The sequence below is a fragment of the Oryza glaberrima genome, chromosome 7 (genome assembly GCF_000147395.1).
Source record: "Oryza glaberrima chromosome 7, OglaRS2, whole genome shotgun sequence".
Lineage (NCBI taxonomy): Eukaryota > Viridiplantae > Streptophyta > Magnoliopsida > Poales > Poaceae > Oryza > Oryza glaberrima.
In genome coordinates, this window is record NC_068332.1 from 2,415,902 (window position 1) to 2,434,429 (window position 18,528).

An 18,528-nucleotide genomic window follows, 5' to 3' on the forward strand; every position below is an offset into this window, starting at 1 on the left:
TTCTGAAATTTCTGCATCCATGTGAGGAGCTTCACGGGTTGGAACCTCAGCCAACCAGCTTTCGCAGTAGTACCTACATTTTATAAAAACAATTAATAGGCTAACAACGACTACAAATTATGGAAACAAACATTTAAAAGTAGAAGCAGAACATTACTTGGGGTTCAGTGAGTGTGCCAAGCAATGCAAGGGGGTATTACTTTTTGCCCATCGAGAGTACAAGATCTCTTGCACATGAAAGAAAAAGGAGGAATGCTCATATAGTTCTTTCCCTTCATGACGATAAACTATTTTTTTCACCTTATCTATCATTGAATCCCACATCTCATAAACCAAATGGAGGCAAGGTTTGTCGGTGTCAGCTGCACGAATCATGGAATAGATAGGATCAGTGAAATCTAGGATATACTGCACCTTATCCCACCACACATCATTTAGAACCTTCTCTTTGACTTGCTGTGCTTGAACTTGATTGTCTTCCCTATAAGAATTCCATTTTTCACTCACTACCATCAAGATTAGAGATTCTTTGATAGCACGGAACCTCTTTAACATTACAATGGTAGAAGCAAATCTTGTATCAGCAATGGCAAGAAATTTTAGCTTACTGAACTCATTGAACATGGAGAGCCTCATTGAGTGGTTCATGATGAAGTTTTTTATGAAAGAAGCATCTGCTGCTACCTCAGTGATCCACTGAAATTCTTCATAAGCATCCCCACTTGAACTCTTGGCTGCACATATGTTCTTCAAGGCCAGGTTCAAGGTATGGACAACACACGGCGTCCAAAAAATGTGGCTGTACCTCTGTTCAACTATCAACCCAGCAGCCCTGCAATTAGCTGCATTGTCAGTGATAACCTGTACCACATTCTTTGGTCCAACATCCTCAATGACTGCAATCATCTTCTCAGCAATATATTCCTTCCTCTTAATTTCTCCTTCAGTGTTGATTGCTCTTAAAAACATTGGCCCATCTTCTGTCACTGCTAGAAAATTCAAGAGTGGACGCCTTTGAGCATCAGACCACCCATCGGACACAATGCTCACACCTTTTACAGGCCATGTCGACTTAAGGGGATTTAACAACCGCTCAACATGTGTCTTCTCTTGAACAAGAAGAGTAGTTCGTAGCTTGTTGTAACTTGGAGGGGAATAGCCCCCAAGCGCATTGTTGCAAGCAAACATAAAAGCCTTCCTGAAATATGGGTTTCTTGCAACATTGAAAGGAATGCCTACAGACCAAACCAAATGTCCAAATATTAGTCACATTTGTAACACAAATATGAGAATGTATGAGTTAATAAAACGTACTAAACTCTAGTCTAACCTGCTGTGTAGAACATTCTCGCAATCAAAGCATCAAGGTTGGAACGAGTATCTGAATTGAAGCTAGACTCAATAGCTGAAACAGCCCTTCTCTTCCCCCTACTCGCGCCCTCTGCTGGCAGTGGGATGTCCTTAGGCAAGTTCCTTTCAGCAACTGCTACAGCTCTAGCCATTTCATCGTGAAGTTGACTAAGAACATCGATTGTTACCTTTGGACAGGGAGCTACACCATTAGATCCCACCTTCAAGAGATGTGCTTTAACTCTTGAGTAGCTCCCATGCATAATATTACCACAAAGCCTGCATCTAAACCTTACATTCCCTCCCTGGCCTTTACCTGTTTTCTCCATTAACTCAACATACCTCCACAATGGCTTGTTTTCATTGTCATTGGGAGGAATCACACGGCAAGCATTCAAGAGGTTGCTTGCCCTTGCTGGACCACTAGTTCCTCTTGATAAATCAGTAGCAGAATTAGGAGCCGGACTACCACTAGGATGGCTAGATGCACTAGCACTAGCACTTGAGCTTCCAGTTCGATAATCCATGGGATCTAACAAAAAAAGATAGTACTTATACTAAGAAAAGATGAAGGGCATTGCATTCTTGCAGATCCACTAAAACTCTAAAAGAAATAAGAAGAGCATTGCAGAATTGCTCTGCTGCAGTGCATAGAATGCTAAAAGAGGGGATTTATTATTCACCTCAACAAGGGAACGAACAGGAAAACAGATCGGCGACGACAGTGTTGTGCCGACGTCACAGTAGGAGGCGGCGAGGCGCAGCCCAGTGCGCGGCGCCGGCGTAGCTCGGCGGCGGCGACGGTTGACGAGGCAGCCCGGCAGCAGCGACGGCACTGGAGCGCGTGAGGGGCGTTGGTGGTGACAGTGTTGGGCCAGCGTCGGAGGTGGAGAGCAGCGTGGCGGCGCCGGTGCAGCCCGTCGGCGGCAATGGCTGATGGGGCGGCGGCGGCGCTGGAGCGTTGGGGAAGAGAGGCGAGAGTGAGAGTTGAGAGGCGACGCAGGCTGGGTGGATATGCTCCCCACGCGCGCGCGGGTTTTGGTACCGGCGGAATATTAGGGTTAAACGTATCGGGACCGTATCAGAACGTATCGGAAACGTATCAGGAATTATTTTATTTATTTTAAAATCAAGATAAATACCGATACGTCCCGGACACGTATCCGGCCGTGTCCGATACGTGTCCGTATCCGATCGCATGTCGGACACAGACACGCGCCTGCTTTGCCGTATCAGTGCTTCATAGCAGGTGATCCCACATCCTGTCCATGCATGGTTGCTGCTGCTGGGCCCCCCGGCCTTCTGGGGATGTGTTTTTTTGTTGCTTTCGGAGGCAAAGATGAGGGGGTGTTTTAGTCCCTCTCACCCACACACTCTCTCAGGAGGTGTTTAACCACTTGTCAGTTCACTGTTAGTTTAAGAGTAGATTATTATGGTTGATTAATTACCGGTTATGTAAGAGCGATGTAATGCATGTGGTGGAGAGAAAAAAAAAAGTACTCTTCAAATAACCACTACTCGCAAGCATTGTTGGTTTATAAATAAGAGTACATTATTTTCATGCCAGCTGCCAGGTGCCCAGCTTCTTTTATTCTAAGTAGTTATTGAATTGCATGGTGCAACTAAGGATCATTATTTTTTGAGAGATCGATGAACGTGAGCATGAACTCTTGTAACCAATTAATTAATCTATTGTTTTTATTTAATTAAGTAAGGTCTCCTTTAGAACGCAACATTCAAAAACCACAAAAATAGGAAAAAAAATGTAGGGATATATTGCTCTTTTGAATATTTTGAAACACATGATTATTTTAGCTAGTGCTTTAGGATGGTTTACATGAAATAGACTACAAGAATTATACAAGAATCACCTGTGGAAGAGTGAGGAAGTAGAGGGAGTGCATTATATTGGACTTATCAAAGGGGAAAAAAAAAGAGCTATCACATAGGATTTTATCCAAGTTTGTTCCTCCAAAGGGCCATATAGAATTAAAATCCGTAGAAACTCAATTCTCTAAATTCCTATAAAAATCCTCCAATCCAAAGGACACGACTTAAACAATACTGCGTGACAACTTGACTTAACGATCTTAACATGCAGTACTGTATCAATTCTCTATAATTCCATGCATGGATGAATGCTACACGAGACATAGTGACATAATTGGATTTGACACCTAGTGCATTTCCTAGCTCCGTATTTGTTCTTGATCGATGCACTTGCACATTAGTATGTCACCTCATGATTAAACTCAGGGAATCAAACTCTCAATTGCAGCTGAATTGAGCATTCAGCTGCATTTGAGAGGCATTCCTCCGGCCGGTCGCTGGGGAACTTGCTGCAGCACAAGGGATCCTTGCTCTCTTTGGAGAGGCCTCTGGTTTTCATACCAACTTCACCAAATGCTCCGCGATCCCGATCAGCTACTCGGAGGAAGAGGTCGCAGTACTCGGTAACTCCTTCCCCTGCCCAGTTGAGGAGTTCCCATGCAAATATTTGGGTTTGCCTCTCTCCATCAGAAAGCTGTGTCGTGAGGACCTCCAACCTCTGGTCGATAGGATTGCGCAGCGGCTGCCGCTGTGGCGATCGGATTGGCTCCAGCCAGCCGGGCGCCTAGCACTTGTCAAAGCAGTGCTGAGTGTGATCCCGGTTTACCTGCTCATCGCCATTGCCCCCCCCCCCCCAAAAAATGGGTGCTGAAAGCCATCGACAAGATATGACGCGGCTTCCTCTGGTATGGTCGTGCGAATGCTCAGGGTGGCCACTACCGGCTGGCTTGGTCCCGAGTCTGCGCGCCATTGGAATATGGGGGACTTGGCATCCACAACCTGGAGTTCATGGGAATTGCACTCCGTTCTAGGTGGCTCTGGGGTGCTGAAAGCCATTGACAAGATATGACGCGGCTTCCTCTGGTATGGTCGTGCGAATGCTCAGGGTGGCCACTACCGGCTGGCTTGGTCCCGAGTCTGCGCGCCATTGGAATATGGGGGACTTGGCATCCACAACCTGGAGTTCATGGGAATTGCACTCCATTCTAGGTGGCTCTGGGCTCAACGCGCCTCCCAATCCCTGTCCTGGCAGGGGTTGCAAATCTCGTGCTCCAGACAAGAGCGCGAGTTTGTGGCCGCTTGACCTGTGTTCTTGGCGATGGCAAGTCGATCCTCTTCTGGGAGGACAGATGGCTACAGGGTTCGAGTCTTCACTCTTTGGCACCCGAGCTCTATGATCGCGTTCGTGTCCGCCGGAAGCTCTTGGTCGCTGATGCATTGGCCAACAACCGTTGGATCCACGATCTCCATGGCTCCTTGGGAGTCCAAGCAATCTTGCAATACTTGCATATTTGGTCGTTGCTGCGGACAACAACTCTCTCCGAGGGCCATCCTGATTCTTTCATTTGGAGGTGGGAGAGTTCAGGGTTATATTCCACCCGGTCGGCTTACCTTGCCCTCTTCGCGGGCAGGATCTCATTTCAGCACCTGCCAATTTGGCGATCTTTTGCCCTGTCTCGGTGTCGCTACTTCCTGTGGTTGGTCGCTCACCGACGCTGCTGGATGGCTGACCGTTTGGAGAAGCGTGGACTGCCACACCCAGCCTTTTTGTGTCTTCTGTGACTAAGTGGAAGAGACAATCGACCACATTCTGATTGGATGCCCCGAGTCCCTCCAGCTATGGTGGACTGTCCTTTCAAGCCTCGGCCTCCCTCAGTGTTTCTCCTCTGGCGCTGTTTCCTTCCATGAGTGGCACTCTCTTGCCGGCTCAAAGTTCCGAGGGAGCGTCGTTGTGGGTTCGATACGATTGTGACTCTTGGCGCTTGGTCCATTTGGAAAGAAAGGAACAACCGTGTGTTCAAAAACCGTTCCCGGTCCTGGCCTGAGGTTGTCACAGCCATGGCGCAAGAAGCCGCCCTGTGGCGTCTTGCCCATCCCCTGTCGCCAGCGCTCCCTAGTTAGCGTATTTGGTCGTTCGGTCGTCACATTGTAATAGCGAGAGTAGGCTTAAGTCTTTTTTTTTCCTCCCCCCCTTTTTCCCCTATCTCTCTTCTTTGTTCGCCATTTGTATAAATTTTATTTCTCTTAATACAAAAGTGCGCAATCCTTTTGCGTATTCCAAAAAAAAAATTGAGAGGTATTCATATTCATATATAGTGATTATTGTTTTGACTGCTGCTGAAACAATTAAAGATATTGTGGCACATATTCATATATAGTGATTATTGTTTTGACTGCTGCTGAAACAATTAAAGATATTGTGGCACAACTTTGTCCAACTGTATAAATACACTGTTACACTTGTGAGTTGCGACTTGCCACCTACACATTATATACATCTAGTACTGAGTACCTTGCCTGTGCAGCTAGCTGTGCTGCAAGCTGTGCACGCATGGAATCCAAAGCAAGATAGCACAGATTACAGATAAGATCATAATAGAGCGGTGCTTGCAACGTATTGTGGGCCGGGCACGCATCAATTCATTTATTATCCAAAGTTTTCAATTATCTCTGCAGATATCTGTCCAGTAAAATTAATAATAAACATGCATATATTCATGTGTTGTGCCTATTGGCCATGTGCTACATATGAGAAACTGCAGTCTCTGATCGATCCCTATGGCTGTAATATGCCATACATTCTTGTCTATATATATATATACTGTCCTATATATGTGCCCTTCTTTTTTCTTGAGAAAATGTTGGTTTAATTACCTTTTTTTTAATAATCCATAAATCTGTTAGAATATACTCTCGCCGTTAATAAATATTTGACACCGTTAACTTTTTAAGCACATGTTTGATCGTTTGTCTTATTTAAAAACTTTTGTGAAATATATAAAACTATATGTATACATATAAGTATATTTGACAATGAATCAAATGATAGTAAAATAATTACTTGAATTTTTTGAATAAAATGAACTGTCAAACATATTTTAAAAAAAAATCAACGGCGTCAAATATTTGGAAACATAGGGAGTATGTTATATTCTCATACATTTGTGTGGTCACCTCTATTTCTCATGCGACAATAATTAAGAGAGATGATTTGGGAGCACGAAGCCGAGACCCGAGGGATAAATGGGTGAACAGTTAATAAGTGTGAGAAAGATCTTGAGATGCACAACTCTGCACATTGATATATGCCTATGCTATATGCACGATCAATATATTTTGTTAAGCGTACTATATATCAGTGTTCACGTTTCACACCATTCGTTTATGTCCTCGCTGATTGGTAAATTGTCGGCAAATTCAGAACTTTCAAACTCTAGGTCTACCGATGATAGTGTCTTCCCACCTCTGCGCTTACGTCCCTATTCCATTAATTGGTTAGTTCTAAATTTCTTGTATTTGGTTATTATTGAAAGTTGTAGTAATAATATATTAATGACGGATATATAGAAAAGAGACTAAATTGTCCAATATGGTCGAGTTAGGTCAATAAATTGTGGTGAGGAGATCGAAACACTACAGCGACGAGCTTTTGCAATGCAAAAAGTCTAAGGGAGGGAAAGAATATGAGGTTTCCCATCCTTAAATAGCATATATACCTCTTAAAAGGAGGTACCACAATTAATATTATAAATTATTAGTTATAGGTTGGATTATGTCTATATATGTTGTTGAATTTTTCTTCATTTTTAATGAGGTGTAGAAAGTTCTATTAGCTAGGAGGTATATATACTTCACATTATAAGTGTATACCACATCACTGACATTACGATGTATATATATACCTCTCTACACCACTTTACAAATAGAGAAATATCGTCGTTGCCAATCTTAATAATCCTATCTAGCTCCCTCTGTTATAAAATATAACTACTCAAATTTAACTATATTCTCTTCACAATATATCAGAAATTTTCGCTATTCAAATTTCCTGTCTACCTCCTCTTATAGAACAATCACAATACCTTATTTAGTTTCATCATTTCTTTTAATACATGTGTCTAACTCTAAAACTTCTCGGAACAACTAAATAACAAAGTTAACAGAAAATAGTGGAAAGGTATATACCTCGATCTTCATGTCGAGAACCTCAAAGAATATGCCACGTGGATATGTAGAGAGGTTAGGAGTGCAGTTCAAACTCGTGTTAGGAAATTAGATGGTAGAAAAGCCCAGGAGTTTCCATGAATTTTTAGGTGGATCAAATGTCGCTAGAGGCAGAAGAAGGCATCCTGGCCATTGGATGCGCACCCAACAAGAGAAGGCATAAATCTCAGCCGTACGTCTTTAAAAAAAATGCGCCACAAATTAATAATGTCAGTCACGGCCACGAATAATCCAGCACGACATCTCATAATTAACGTGCGCGTCATCAATAGCATTAATCACGCACGGTTACACGCTTAATTGCTCTACTACCAAATTGACCCAAACCGTACTCCTACGTACAAATGTACGGTTTCATACAGTGAGTATACGTAGACGAGACCCCTTGCGAAAAAAAAAGTATACGTAGACGCGATCTCCGTATATTTGTCCGTACATCGGTACATGTACGGACACATGCCACCTTCGCGCGCCACCTACCTTCGCGCGCCTCCGCCTCCCATCTCTCCCGCCTTTTTCTTCTTCTTCTTCTTCTACCTCTCGCGCGCTAACTCACGGCAACGCGGGAGCTAGCGGCGCCATGGAGGCCGGCCAGGATGACGCGGCGGACAGGCTCACCTACGAGATCTTCTCCATCCTCGAGAGCAAGTTCCTCTTCGGCTATGGCGGCGGCGGCGGCGGCGAGACGAAGAGCTTGCAGTGCGCGCCGCCGGTGTCGAGAGGGAACAGGGTGTGCGTGCTCTCCGTCGACGGCGGCGCGCGCCCGGAGGACGGGCTCCTCGCCGCGGCGGCGTTGGTGCGGCTCGAGGCCGCGGTGCAGCGGCGCGCCGGCAGCAAGGCCGCGCGGCTCGCGGATTTCTTCGATGTCGCCGCTGGCTCCGGCGCCGGGGGCGTCCTCGCCGCCATGCTGTTCGCGCGCGGCCCGTGTGGGCGGCCGATGTACTCCGCTGATGACGCGCTCGGCTTCCTACTCCGCCGCGTCCGCCGCCGCGGGTGGTCGTCCCGCGCCGGCGGCCTGCTCCGCCGCCCCGCCGGCGCCTTCCACAAGGTTGGCGTTCGCGTGCTCGTCTACTTTTTGTACTACTCGGTATGCGTCTAAGCTCGCGCCATGGCTGGTGAACCAGGTGTTCGGCGAGCTGACGCTGCGGGACACGGTGCGCCCGGTGCTCGTCCCGTGCTACGACCTCGCGACGCGGGCGCCGTTCCTCTTCTCCCGCGCCGACGCCGCGCAGTCGCCGGCGTACGACTTCCGCCTCCGCGACGCCTGCGCCGCGACGTGCGCCCCCTCGGACGGCGCCGCCGCCGTGGAGGCCTCCTCGGTGGACGGCGTCACCCGGATCACGGCGGTCGGCAGCGGCGTCGCGCTGGGGAACCCGACGGCCGCGGCGATCACCCACGTTCTCAACAACCGGCGCGAGTTCCCTGCCGCGGCCGGCGTCGACAACCTGCTCGTCATCTCCATCGGCACCGGCGAGGCCGCCGGCAGCAGCAGCCGCCACCGCGCGAGGACGCCGGTGATCGCGCGGATCGCCGCCGAGGGCGCGTCGGACATGGTACGTGCCCCCCGATCAATACACCACACGACACGGACGCCACTGTTCACTCTTGTTTTACACGCACACGTAGAGTTGAAGCAAACAGAGTACGCCGCATAATTAATTTGCTAGTACAATTTTTGTACGCATGCATCTCGTCTCGTCTTGCTCGGAGTACTCGACATGAGACTGAGATCTGATCTGGCATGCAAATGCAAATGCAAATGCTGAAATCCATCCAATCCAATCCGATCCCATTAGGTAGATCAAGCTGTCGCCATGGCGTTCGGACAACACAGGACAAGCAATTACGTCCGCATCCAGGTAAAAGGCTACAGTCAAAACCTCTGAGATTTTTGCAGTACAATCGATCAGAATTTGATTTGATTTGGGTGGATGGATTGAAATTGTTCGTGCAGGGTATGGGGGTGGCGCGGCGGCGCGGCGGCGGCGTGGCGTGCGGCGGCGAGACGGCGGAGAAGGCGGTGTGGGTGGCGGAGGCGATGCTGCAGCAGAGGAACGTGGAGGCGGTGATGTTCCAGGGGAGGAGGCTCGCCGGCGAGACCAACGCCGAGAAGGTGGAGCGGTTCGCGCGTGAGCTGATCAAGGAGCACGGCCGGAGGAAGCAGCATGTTCCGCCGGCGGCGAGCGGCGGCGGCGGCGGCAGCGGACTGGACTGCCATGTGAGCAAGAAACAGCCGTAAGTCAGCCACGGCGAGCGGTGTCGCGGTGGCTGACCGGCCGACCGCCGGGCGTATTGCGGTGTTGTTCGTGCACCTCCGGCGATGGACATCGATCATACTATCATACAATCGTACTGCATCATGTTAATTAAATAATAATCTCGACCGATCATTTAATTTTCACCTTGTTCTGCTTGCTCCTGTAATTAATTAAATGCGTGGCAGTGGATCACGTCTTGGGCTGATGGTCTCGTCGGCCGCAGCCGCCGCCGCCGCGCTGGTCGCCGGAGTACGACTTCGGCCGGCTGCGCTAGCTTGCGCCGCCGTACGGGAGCAACATAATAAGATTGAAACAAGACAACGGAAAACAACAGAATAAGATTGAAACTGAAGACAATTTATCACAAGTTCACAACTACTCTGTCACTTTGTTCAAAATCATCACAACTACTCTATCACTTTGTTCAAAATCATCACAATTACTCTGTCACTTTGTTCAAAATCATCACAACTCTGTTACTTGTTCAAACTCATCACAACACTCCAGTCACTTGTTCAGAAAACTCCATCTGGCAGTGCAGATCCTTGTTTCATTTCTTGAAAAGTCTCCTCCACCAAGGAACCTTATTAGCCTCCACCTCCTCTCTTAGCTCTTTAATTGCATCCGCGATACCCTGCAGCATCTCTGAAATCCTCTTGGCTACTTCTTCGCATGTCTCCAGCTTGATATCTTTGATGACGTAAGGCACGTAGAACGCCGTGACTCCACCGAAGCCCCCCAGTAGCACCAGCACGATGCGCCACGCAGTGATTGACACGGTGAATTTGGAGGTCAGGATATCATCCCTTGCAACAAACACACAACAGAAAGCAAATCATTTAGTATTTGTCAGAATCTAATTCAACAACACAGTTGAGTGAGTCCATTGCAACAAACACACAACATGAAACAATCAGTTGTCAGTTTAATAACACAGCTGATCCCTTGCAACAAATTAAACACACAACAGAAACAGTCATTTGTCAGAATCTAATTCAACAACACAGTTGAGTCCCTTGCAAGTTGCAAGGGACACATAACATGAGGCAAACCATTTGTCAGATTAATAAACAGAGCTGAATCCCTTGCAACAATCACACAACATATGAAGTAACCATTTGTCAGAATCCAATTTAACGACAAAGCTGAATCGCGATATATTAATCGTATTTATACATACCTGTAGTTTCTCCTCACTGAGTGGAGTTCATCTTTAGTTGCAGCCATTTCTTGAGCAAGCTGAGTGCAGTGTAGGAGCAAGGAGCTGTGGCGAGAGTGAGCCAACTCTTCCTGCTGGAAGTTCTTTTGCAGTACCCAAGTAATCGTCTGCTCCATCTTGTTGTTCACCATTCTCTCCATACCTTCCACTGTCTTCTCCAGCAATTTCTCAAGCTGATCAGCGCGCTTCTCAGCGATGTCCGCGCGCAACTCAGCAATACGCAGGTTGGCGTCCCATTTCGCTTCCACATCCTCCAGTCTCTTCTCAAGGCTCCTCACAAGCTTCTCCAACTCGGTGACTCTCACACTGACATCAACGAGTCTGATCCTGTTTGCTCTCCTCTTGTCGCCATTGGCACTGCTGGTGCTGGTATCATCAGGGATGCTGACATTGGGAGTACTTGAGAGGCATCGAGTGGTCTGCATCGAGGACAGACGACGTCGACTCCCTTTAGAAGCAGACTGCACCGGGATCATGATCTTGATGCCGTTGGCAGTGGCGAGAGAGCTGACATTGGTGATGCCCGATGACGGCGGCAGTGTCTTCTTGTCACGCGCATCGTCGAACACGCAGGGCGCCAGGGAGACGAAGCCTCCGGTCGTTTCGCCATGCTCAGGATGGCCACCGCCGGCGACGATCAGGTCGCGGATGAGCTCCACCATGCTGTCGTCGGCCTCGAGCACAACGAATTCAGGGCCTTGGATCGCCGGCAGCGGCAGGTTCTTGACGAGGCAGACGAGCGCCGCGGCGACGCGTGGGCGCCGGGGGTTGGACGATCCACCCTCCCGTTCCCCGTAGCCGTGGTGCGCGGCGAGGTGGTGTTGCTCTGCCTTGCTCAAGAGGTGACGAGCGCGGAGGAGAGCAGAGTCTTCGGTGGCGGTCGCCGGAGCCACCGGATCCGACCCCAACTTGATGGTCGCGCTCGCACCGGCGGCGCCGATCAGCCAAGGAGCAGACATCCCGACTCCGACCATGGCTTCTCCGCCACCGGAGGCAGCGGCGGTAGGCGACACCATGTCCGCGCCGCCACCGATGATGATCTCCTCGGGGCGGGGGCGGGGGCGGGGGTCCACGGAAGGCACGGCAGCGGGACGGTGGTGGTGGCCCGGGTCGCGCCGTGCGCGCCGGCGGCGAGCATGACGAGGGCGCGGGGGCGAGGCAGGCACGCCGCCTTGGCCTTGCGGCCGGCGAGGGTGAGCGCCCGGAGGAGCAGCAACGGCGGAGACATGCTTGTATTGTACGGTACGGCGAGTCGGCGACCGGAGGCGAATTGAAGTGGCGGCGGCGGCTAGGGTTTCGGGGGATGAATCGAATCGAATCCACCACCACCACCACCACGCGGTGCTCGCCTTCTCGCTCCCTCGTCTCGCTCGGCTGCTGCTGCTGCTGCTGCACAGCTTTCGAGGACGGAAAAGCAGCGGGCGGCCAATGTGTGGGTGACGCGTGTAAGGCGAGAGATTCCATTTTTTCAATTCATCACCTCCAATGGATGCCGTCCAATCTGCAACGGACGGTCCAGATGATCGCCTCGTCTAAGCTGGACTGATTAGGTTATTATTGTAGTAATAATGTAGAGGAATACATATACATTCATGTCAAGAAAATGAGCCAGATTTTGTGGTATATTGAATCAAAACTTATCAGTGAAAAAGAAGAAACCTGCCATATATATAATTTGCATATGCATTTTTCCTTTTTGCGAGAAGGAATAAAAATGCCTGCTCTGTATTGAAAGCATAGTACTCCAGTTTACAGGATGGATGTGCAGCACAACAAAACAGGGCTCACAGCAGACAATTGAAACCCTTTTCTATCCTTGATCCTTCAGATCACACCCAACATAACCCCAACTAGTGCACTCTACACCTTGCCACAAATTGAAGACAATAACCTTTATAAGGTTTAACCCTCACGCGCTCACGACTTCAGCTTTGCCAATCTTCTCAATATATAGAGCTTTGAATAATCCTATCCAGCTTTGCCAGCGCCTCTGATGTCTCATCTCAATGCCAGCCACCATAACTGCAAGAAGGATGCCAAGTTTGTGAATGGCGGCAACAGGATAACTCAAAGGATTCAATTATATATTTTCTGCTTAACATAAACGATAAATCATTTGGCCTTCAGAATCTGCCAATTTTGCAACAGAAATTGGGCATTAGAGTAGTGCAAGAAGCATCATTGCTGTCCTATTTTGCTTCTCTTGTTTTCTTAATACGTATGAGTATGCGTATCATTTCATTAAGAAGAAACGACGAGGGAGTGGCTAAAACACCTTACACTCCAAACAACAACAGATTGCTATACAAACACAACTCACTCGCCCTGACCTTACCCAGCCGGGGTAAGCAACTTTCTAAGGAACTCGCCGAGCTTAGAAGCCCCAGCCTACACCAAAGACCGTGTGAATGACAATCATAACAATAGAACTAGCCCCATCAAACACACTCATTCCTATACTTCCATATCTCCCAAGCCACATTCATTTTGTTTCTCTTGTTATATGGATATTTGTTTCAAAATCAAAGTAGCACTACAAATTCATACTAGTCAATGTAGAGTTATTTGTTTCTCCTTTGTAGTTCCTTTAATCACTAGAAGTTCTCCTTGTCTCTAACTAGTAAACAAGCATGTTCAATGCACATCATGGGCAACATGAATCGAACCAAACATTTTCTTTTGAATGAGTTGCTAGAAAAAACCCCAAGCATGAAATTAGAAAATAAGATACACTTAAAAAAGGATATAGATACTCACGTTCCATTCATGTGATTTCATGAACCAGGAGAGTACAAGTCATTGGCTAACACATCTACAGTAGCAGTAAATACCACCAAACATTAATGGTCATTGTTCAAGAGTTCATAGCCCCTTATCTACAGTAACACTAACCACAAGAATGAATAATCTAACTAATCTATACTAATGTAATACCCAAAATCTTCAAAATCCAGATATTTAATAGTCCAAATTTCTGTTAGCATGGTTATATGATTGGTGGTAATAAAATGTATTTTTAATCCTTAAAATAATTTTTGAAAGCATGCTCCCGGTGTCATTTCTTCAGTTATAAATTCAGGTTCCTTTAAATTCTTACTATTAGGCACGGGCTATAAAGTGTTATACAAAGAAACAAAAGCAAGTGGTAGTGGAACCATCCTGTGTTATACAAAGAAACAAAAGCAAGTGGTAGTGGAACCATCCCTATAATTTATGCATGCATCAGAGTGGAGTTCAAGCATCCAAGGATGTATTGCCATCTAGAATGCCTAGCAATCCTTACTCTTATATTTCATTATATTGGAAAAACATGGAAGAAGAGGACATGTGGGAGCATGAAACATTACACATGCATATTAGACAGTGATCTGTACAAAATAAATGAATGAAACTATCCATCTTTTGTGGGACTGAAATATGTGCTACAAAGCACATATTTAGTTATTTACCAACCGTATCTTCCCTTGTCATTTCACTTTTCTAACTCATTGCATGAACCATCATGGAAAACCAGAGCTTCCATGTGACATTGTAAAATCATAAAGAACCTGAAATTAATGATTTTAAGTTGCAACGCGCTGAAAACATTGTGAAGCCGAAATCTACTTCAGTCCAAAGGAACTGTCGAATAAAAACCTTACTTCCAACGTTAAAATGCTTGTAGAGCGCCTTGACAATGCTGCATCATATCAGTATACATTATAATTTATGGTGATTGTAGTCCCATAAAAGTTTTTTTACATTACCCCTGACAAACCCAGTGCAAGTGCTGTTGCCATTTTTATGATGCACCATAAATCAACAATGTTCAGTAAATGAAAAAAAAATATGTGTAGCATCAAAAGTTTCTTAAAGGAAAAGAAAAATAAATGTTGAACGAATTGAATGGCCTTTCGAGATTCATGTGTGATATCTTGTAGTTCATCAAGGCTATGCAGATGGGAAGGGAACAACAAGCCTTGTACAATGGAAAGCAGATGTGTTGTAACAGAAAAAAAGAACGGTAGTGTTGTAACAAATGGTTACCATTCACTTCTTAATGGAAATTAGGAATGTAGCTAGCATGTTCATCCAAAGAAGAAAATACCTGCCATGTGGCTTTCTCCCTTGTTTCAGTTTGCTCGAAAAGGTATTTAAGCATCCCTTTCCCTTGTTGGTCTGTCCATGTTATAATTTTCTAAGCTATCATACTACACAAAGCCATAAAGCGAAAAGGCACAAAATATAAATGTGCATCAACAAGACATGTATATAAAAATATTCTTATATATTGTCATGTTTATGAGAGAAATAAAACTTCATCTGCCAAAAAAGCCTATTGACTAAAACTCGTCTAGTAAAGGATTGCAAAATGACATGTAAATACTGTTATTTTTCCAATCTCATTTTCCCTATGTATTGACATGCTGATCAAAATCTCTATGCCTGTGTTGTGACCAGGCAATCAGGAAAACAGAGAGATGGTATGTTTTCCTTCAAGCTTTACAATTATTTTGTAATGAATATGTAGAAATGATTTGGCTTGATCAATAGAGCAATACTTAAGTTCTGAATCATTTTTAGTACATATTATGTTTCTGAAGATTGTTCCTGATTACATACAAAGAAAGTGCTTAAAACTGGAAAAGCTAGCAACTGAAATATTTCATGTTAGATGATATCAGAATTGGAGTAATACCACAATCCTCACAAGTTTTTAATTTTTTTAGAAAACGCAGGAGAGCTGTACTTCATTTCATTAAGAAGGAAAACAAACCACCCATACAACCAAGGGCTCATGAGCCCTTCACCCAGAACACATCCACAACTAGCATCACACAAGGCGATACACGACCAAAAACCACCGTACAAAGACCAAAAACCAGCCTAGTGCCCTTGGGTTAGTGACCTACAAAGGAAATCTTGGAGCGCAAGAGCTCTAGCCAGGAACCAAAACCTAGCTTCTGTTGACACTGCCCTCGACACCTCCATGACGCTTGGATCCGCTCCGTTGGAAACACTGTCATTATGGTGTTTCCGAATTTCCCAAGCAACTAGGATAATCAATGAATTGAGCCCCTTTTTCTGCTCCCTATGCATGACATAACTGAACTCGGTGAAACCATTGAACATTTAATGAATTGATCCTTACAGTCCTTACTGAATTTTATTCAAAACTTATCATGTTATTTTTTAGATAATATCATCATATTAAATAAAATATACTGTTATAAACTCGTAACTACTGCCAGCAGTGTAAATGAGTTTAGTGGCAAAAAAGTGTTCTCCACAGGAGATTCAAAACAATTTAAAACAGTTTGTGGATAAAATTCTGAATAAGTTGAGAAAAGAAGTTGATATGCAGTTCATGAACACTATGATCACCAGGAATCCTCAATATGCACAAACTGTGTATCTTTCAGCAAACATCAAAGAATTCAACATAAGAAAAAAATGCTTAGTAGCATACAAATTGGTTCCAGGTTAATGTAAAAATATATACATGCATTGTCTTGTAAAACCGTTCACTACATTGTGCACTAGCTAAAAGTTGCTCCCAGGATGATTTCAAAAAGAATATCCTGATTGCATGGAACTCACGAAAAAGAACAAGTTGGGTCCGACTAAAATTGGTTATCAAGCTAAAAGTGGTTCCCTGAGAACCACCCATGACATGCTAGACAATTTTTTTAGGCAAAAGGATATAAAGTTCCTGCACTGACAAAAACATAGTAAACGGAAAATTAGGATGAGGGGATGCACAGAAAGTAATGTCCAGATGAATGAACATTAACTGGTTATCCTTTGATAACCCCTTGTTTATGTGGTCAATTGCTTTTATAAATTGTACACTAGATAAAGTCGAACGAGGCTTCTTTTCAATAACCTGAATAAGAATTAATCCACAAAATCTGTTTATGGATGAATAGCCACAAGGAAAGGATTACCAAGCTAGTAAACTAGTTGATTTATGCAAAACCTGTGACTACTAAACCATACAGGGCATATTAAAGAGCATATTACATAAACATACCTTGATCAAATTTAATATGATAATTGGGTTTCTGTATCTCATCTACCAAGGTCACCAAAATGAAGCTGAGTCGTTTTATAGTCAGTGTTTGGTTGTCCTGCGGTTATAGGAGTGTCACAAAAGTCCTATGTACATAATAATTTTTCCGCAGATTTGCCACAAGGAAAGGATTTAGGGCTTACTTGTGATGTTTGGCTTAATAGAAAATTTAGCTTCTTGAGACCAGAGAAGATGTATGGATCCTCCGCATTGCACAACAGATATTATATTTGATGGCATTTTATCTTGGGTGTCTTGAAACACAATTTGCTTTGTCTCAACATCATCGGCGGCAATTTTGATGTGTTTATACAATTCTGGGCCCAGCAAAATGGCATTAAAGCTTAGCTATAACAGCCACTGAAACTTTCTCCTAAATGAGCCATGAACTATATATTAATAATTGCACTGCAAAAGAAGACAATAGCGTAGTAAACATAAAAAAAAGGGCGCATTTGATAATAATGATAAATTACAGGTTCAGCACTAGGAGTACAGAGTAGAGTTATTTTTTTCGCGAACGCGTAAAAGGAAGTAGAGTTATGTACTAACCATCCTAGCAGCTAGTAAAAATTAGCAATGTGGTTTTGCTGACAAAAACATAATTGCATTTGTTAACAACTGTTATTAAGTGCAACTATACATGAGTTGTCAAAGGTGATGAACAACCAATGTACTACTAGTAAATTCTGCGGTTAAATGCAGACGAGGACACTGGATAAACTACCAGAGACAAGGTCGACAAAATGGCCCCAAATCACAGCTGCAGCAAGATCGCTGGTGGATGGAGCTCGTTGCGGACGAAATTACCGGCCACGAAGACGAAGAAATCAAACCAAAACCGAGCCCCCCGGAAAAAAAATAAATCATTACCAAATGCGAGAGAGACATTGATAAGCATTAAGCAGGCAATCATGGTGTGGTGAGAGAGATTCGAGGAGGCCTCACTACGAAGAAGATGATGACGAGGGAGATCAGGACGAGGATCAACTCGGGATCCTCGCGTTCCCGCCGCGGGCGTAATTGGCGGCTTGCCCTCGCAGCGAAACCCTAGGGCTGGCTCATCCCCCTCTCCGCTCCCACACTCGCCTAGCTTCTTCCCCCTCCTGATCCGCCATAACGAAGGGGAGGCCGAAGAGGTCGGTGCCGCCGGGGACGCCTCGACGTCACCACCGATGGCGCCGCCGCCGGCGAACCTTCGCTTATCGGGAGTTTCGCCGCCGGCGGAACTGAAGCGACGGAGCGGCGGAGGAGGTTTTGATCGCCGTGAGTGGGCCCACAAATTTACGAACTTACGGCCCATTAAGCATATGCGAGATTACGGCCCATCAGAGAATATCCGTAGCGGGCTAGATTCGGCCCAATATCTGGTCGGGTCGCGAATTTTTTTCGTTTTTAGAATTTTTTTTAATATTTACAGAAATAATCTATCGACAAAAAAATTGCAAAAATAGACCTTGGGCGGCAAGCTGACGTGGCAGACGGTGGGTCGACCGCGCCGTCTGCTGCCGTCGGCCAAAATTGCAATTAGGCCAATGGGCGGCAAGGGGCTAATTACAATTTTGGCCGCCCATAAAGAGCTTGCGGCCGTACTT

General features: G+C 45.7%; 1 protein-coding gene, 1 long non-coding RNA gene and 1 pseudogene across 5 annotated transcripts; 1 reads left to right on the forward strand and 2 right to left on the reverse strand.

The window, feature by feature from the left end:
• Positions 1-7,739: 7,739 nt before the first annotated feature.
• LOC127779952 (patatin-like protein 3) lies at positions 7,740-10,160 on the forward strand. Its single transcript, XM_052306883.1, has 4 exons — positions 7,740-8,452; positions 8,529-8,957; positions 9,201-9,263; positions 9,359-10,160. Exons 1-4 carry the CDS (start codon positions 7,985-7,987, stop codon positions 9,641-9,643), a joined length of 1,245 nt encoding a protein of 414 aa, XP_052162843.1. The 5' UTR covers positions 7,740-7,984; the 3' UTR covers positions 9,644-10,160.
• Positions 10,161-10,212: 52 nt separating this feature from the next.
• LOC127778632 (uncharacterized) lies at positions 10,213-12,109 on the reverse strand (annotated as a pseudogene).
• Positions 12,110-12,546: 437 nt separating this feature from the next.
• On the reverse strand, positions 12,547-18,167 carry LOC127778956 (uncharacterized). Of its 4 annotated transcripts, none has more exons than XR_008018589.1 (5): positions 17,661-18,167; positions 17,077-17,306; positions 16,895-16,991; positions 14,969-15,039; positions 12,547-12,903 (listed from the first exon to the last, which is right to left on the reverse strand). It is a non-coding gene; the product is annotated as an uncharacterized LOC127778956 (long non-coding RNA). The 4 variants fall into 4 exon arrangements; XR_008018587.1 differs by having other exon boundaries at positions 17,077-17,341; XR_008018588.1 differs by lacking the exon at positions 14,969-15,039 and having other exon boundaries at positions 17,077-17,341.
• Positions 18,168-18,528: the final 361 nt, after the last annotated feature.

Excerpts from the sequence above, each read along its gene's own strand:
- LOC127779952 (XM_052306883.1), top strand. The coding sequence starts at position 7,985 with ATGGAGGCCGGCCAGGATGACGCGGCGGACAGGCTCACCTACGAGATC. Across the intron at positions 8,453-8,528 it reads CCGCCGGCGCCTTCCACAAG|GTGTTCGGCGAGCTGACGCT; the intron begins GTTGGCGTTCGC and ends CTGGTGAACCAG. Across the intron at positions 8,958-9,200 it reads CCGAGGGCGCGTCGGACATG|GTAGATCAAGCTGTCGCCAT; the intron begins GTACGTGCCCCC and ends CGATCCCATTAG.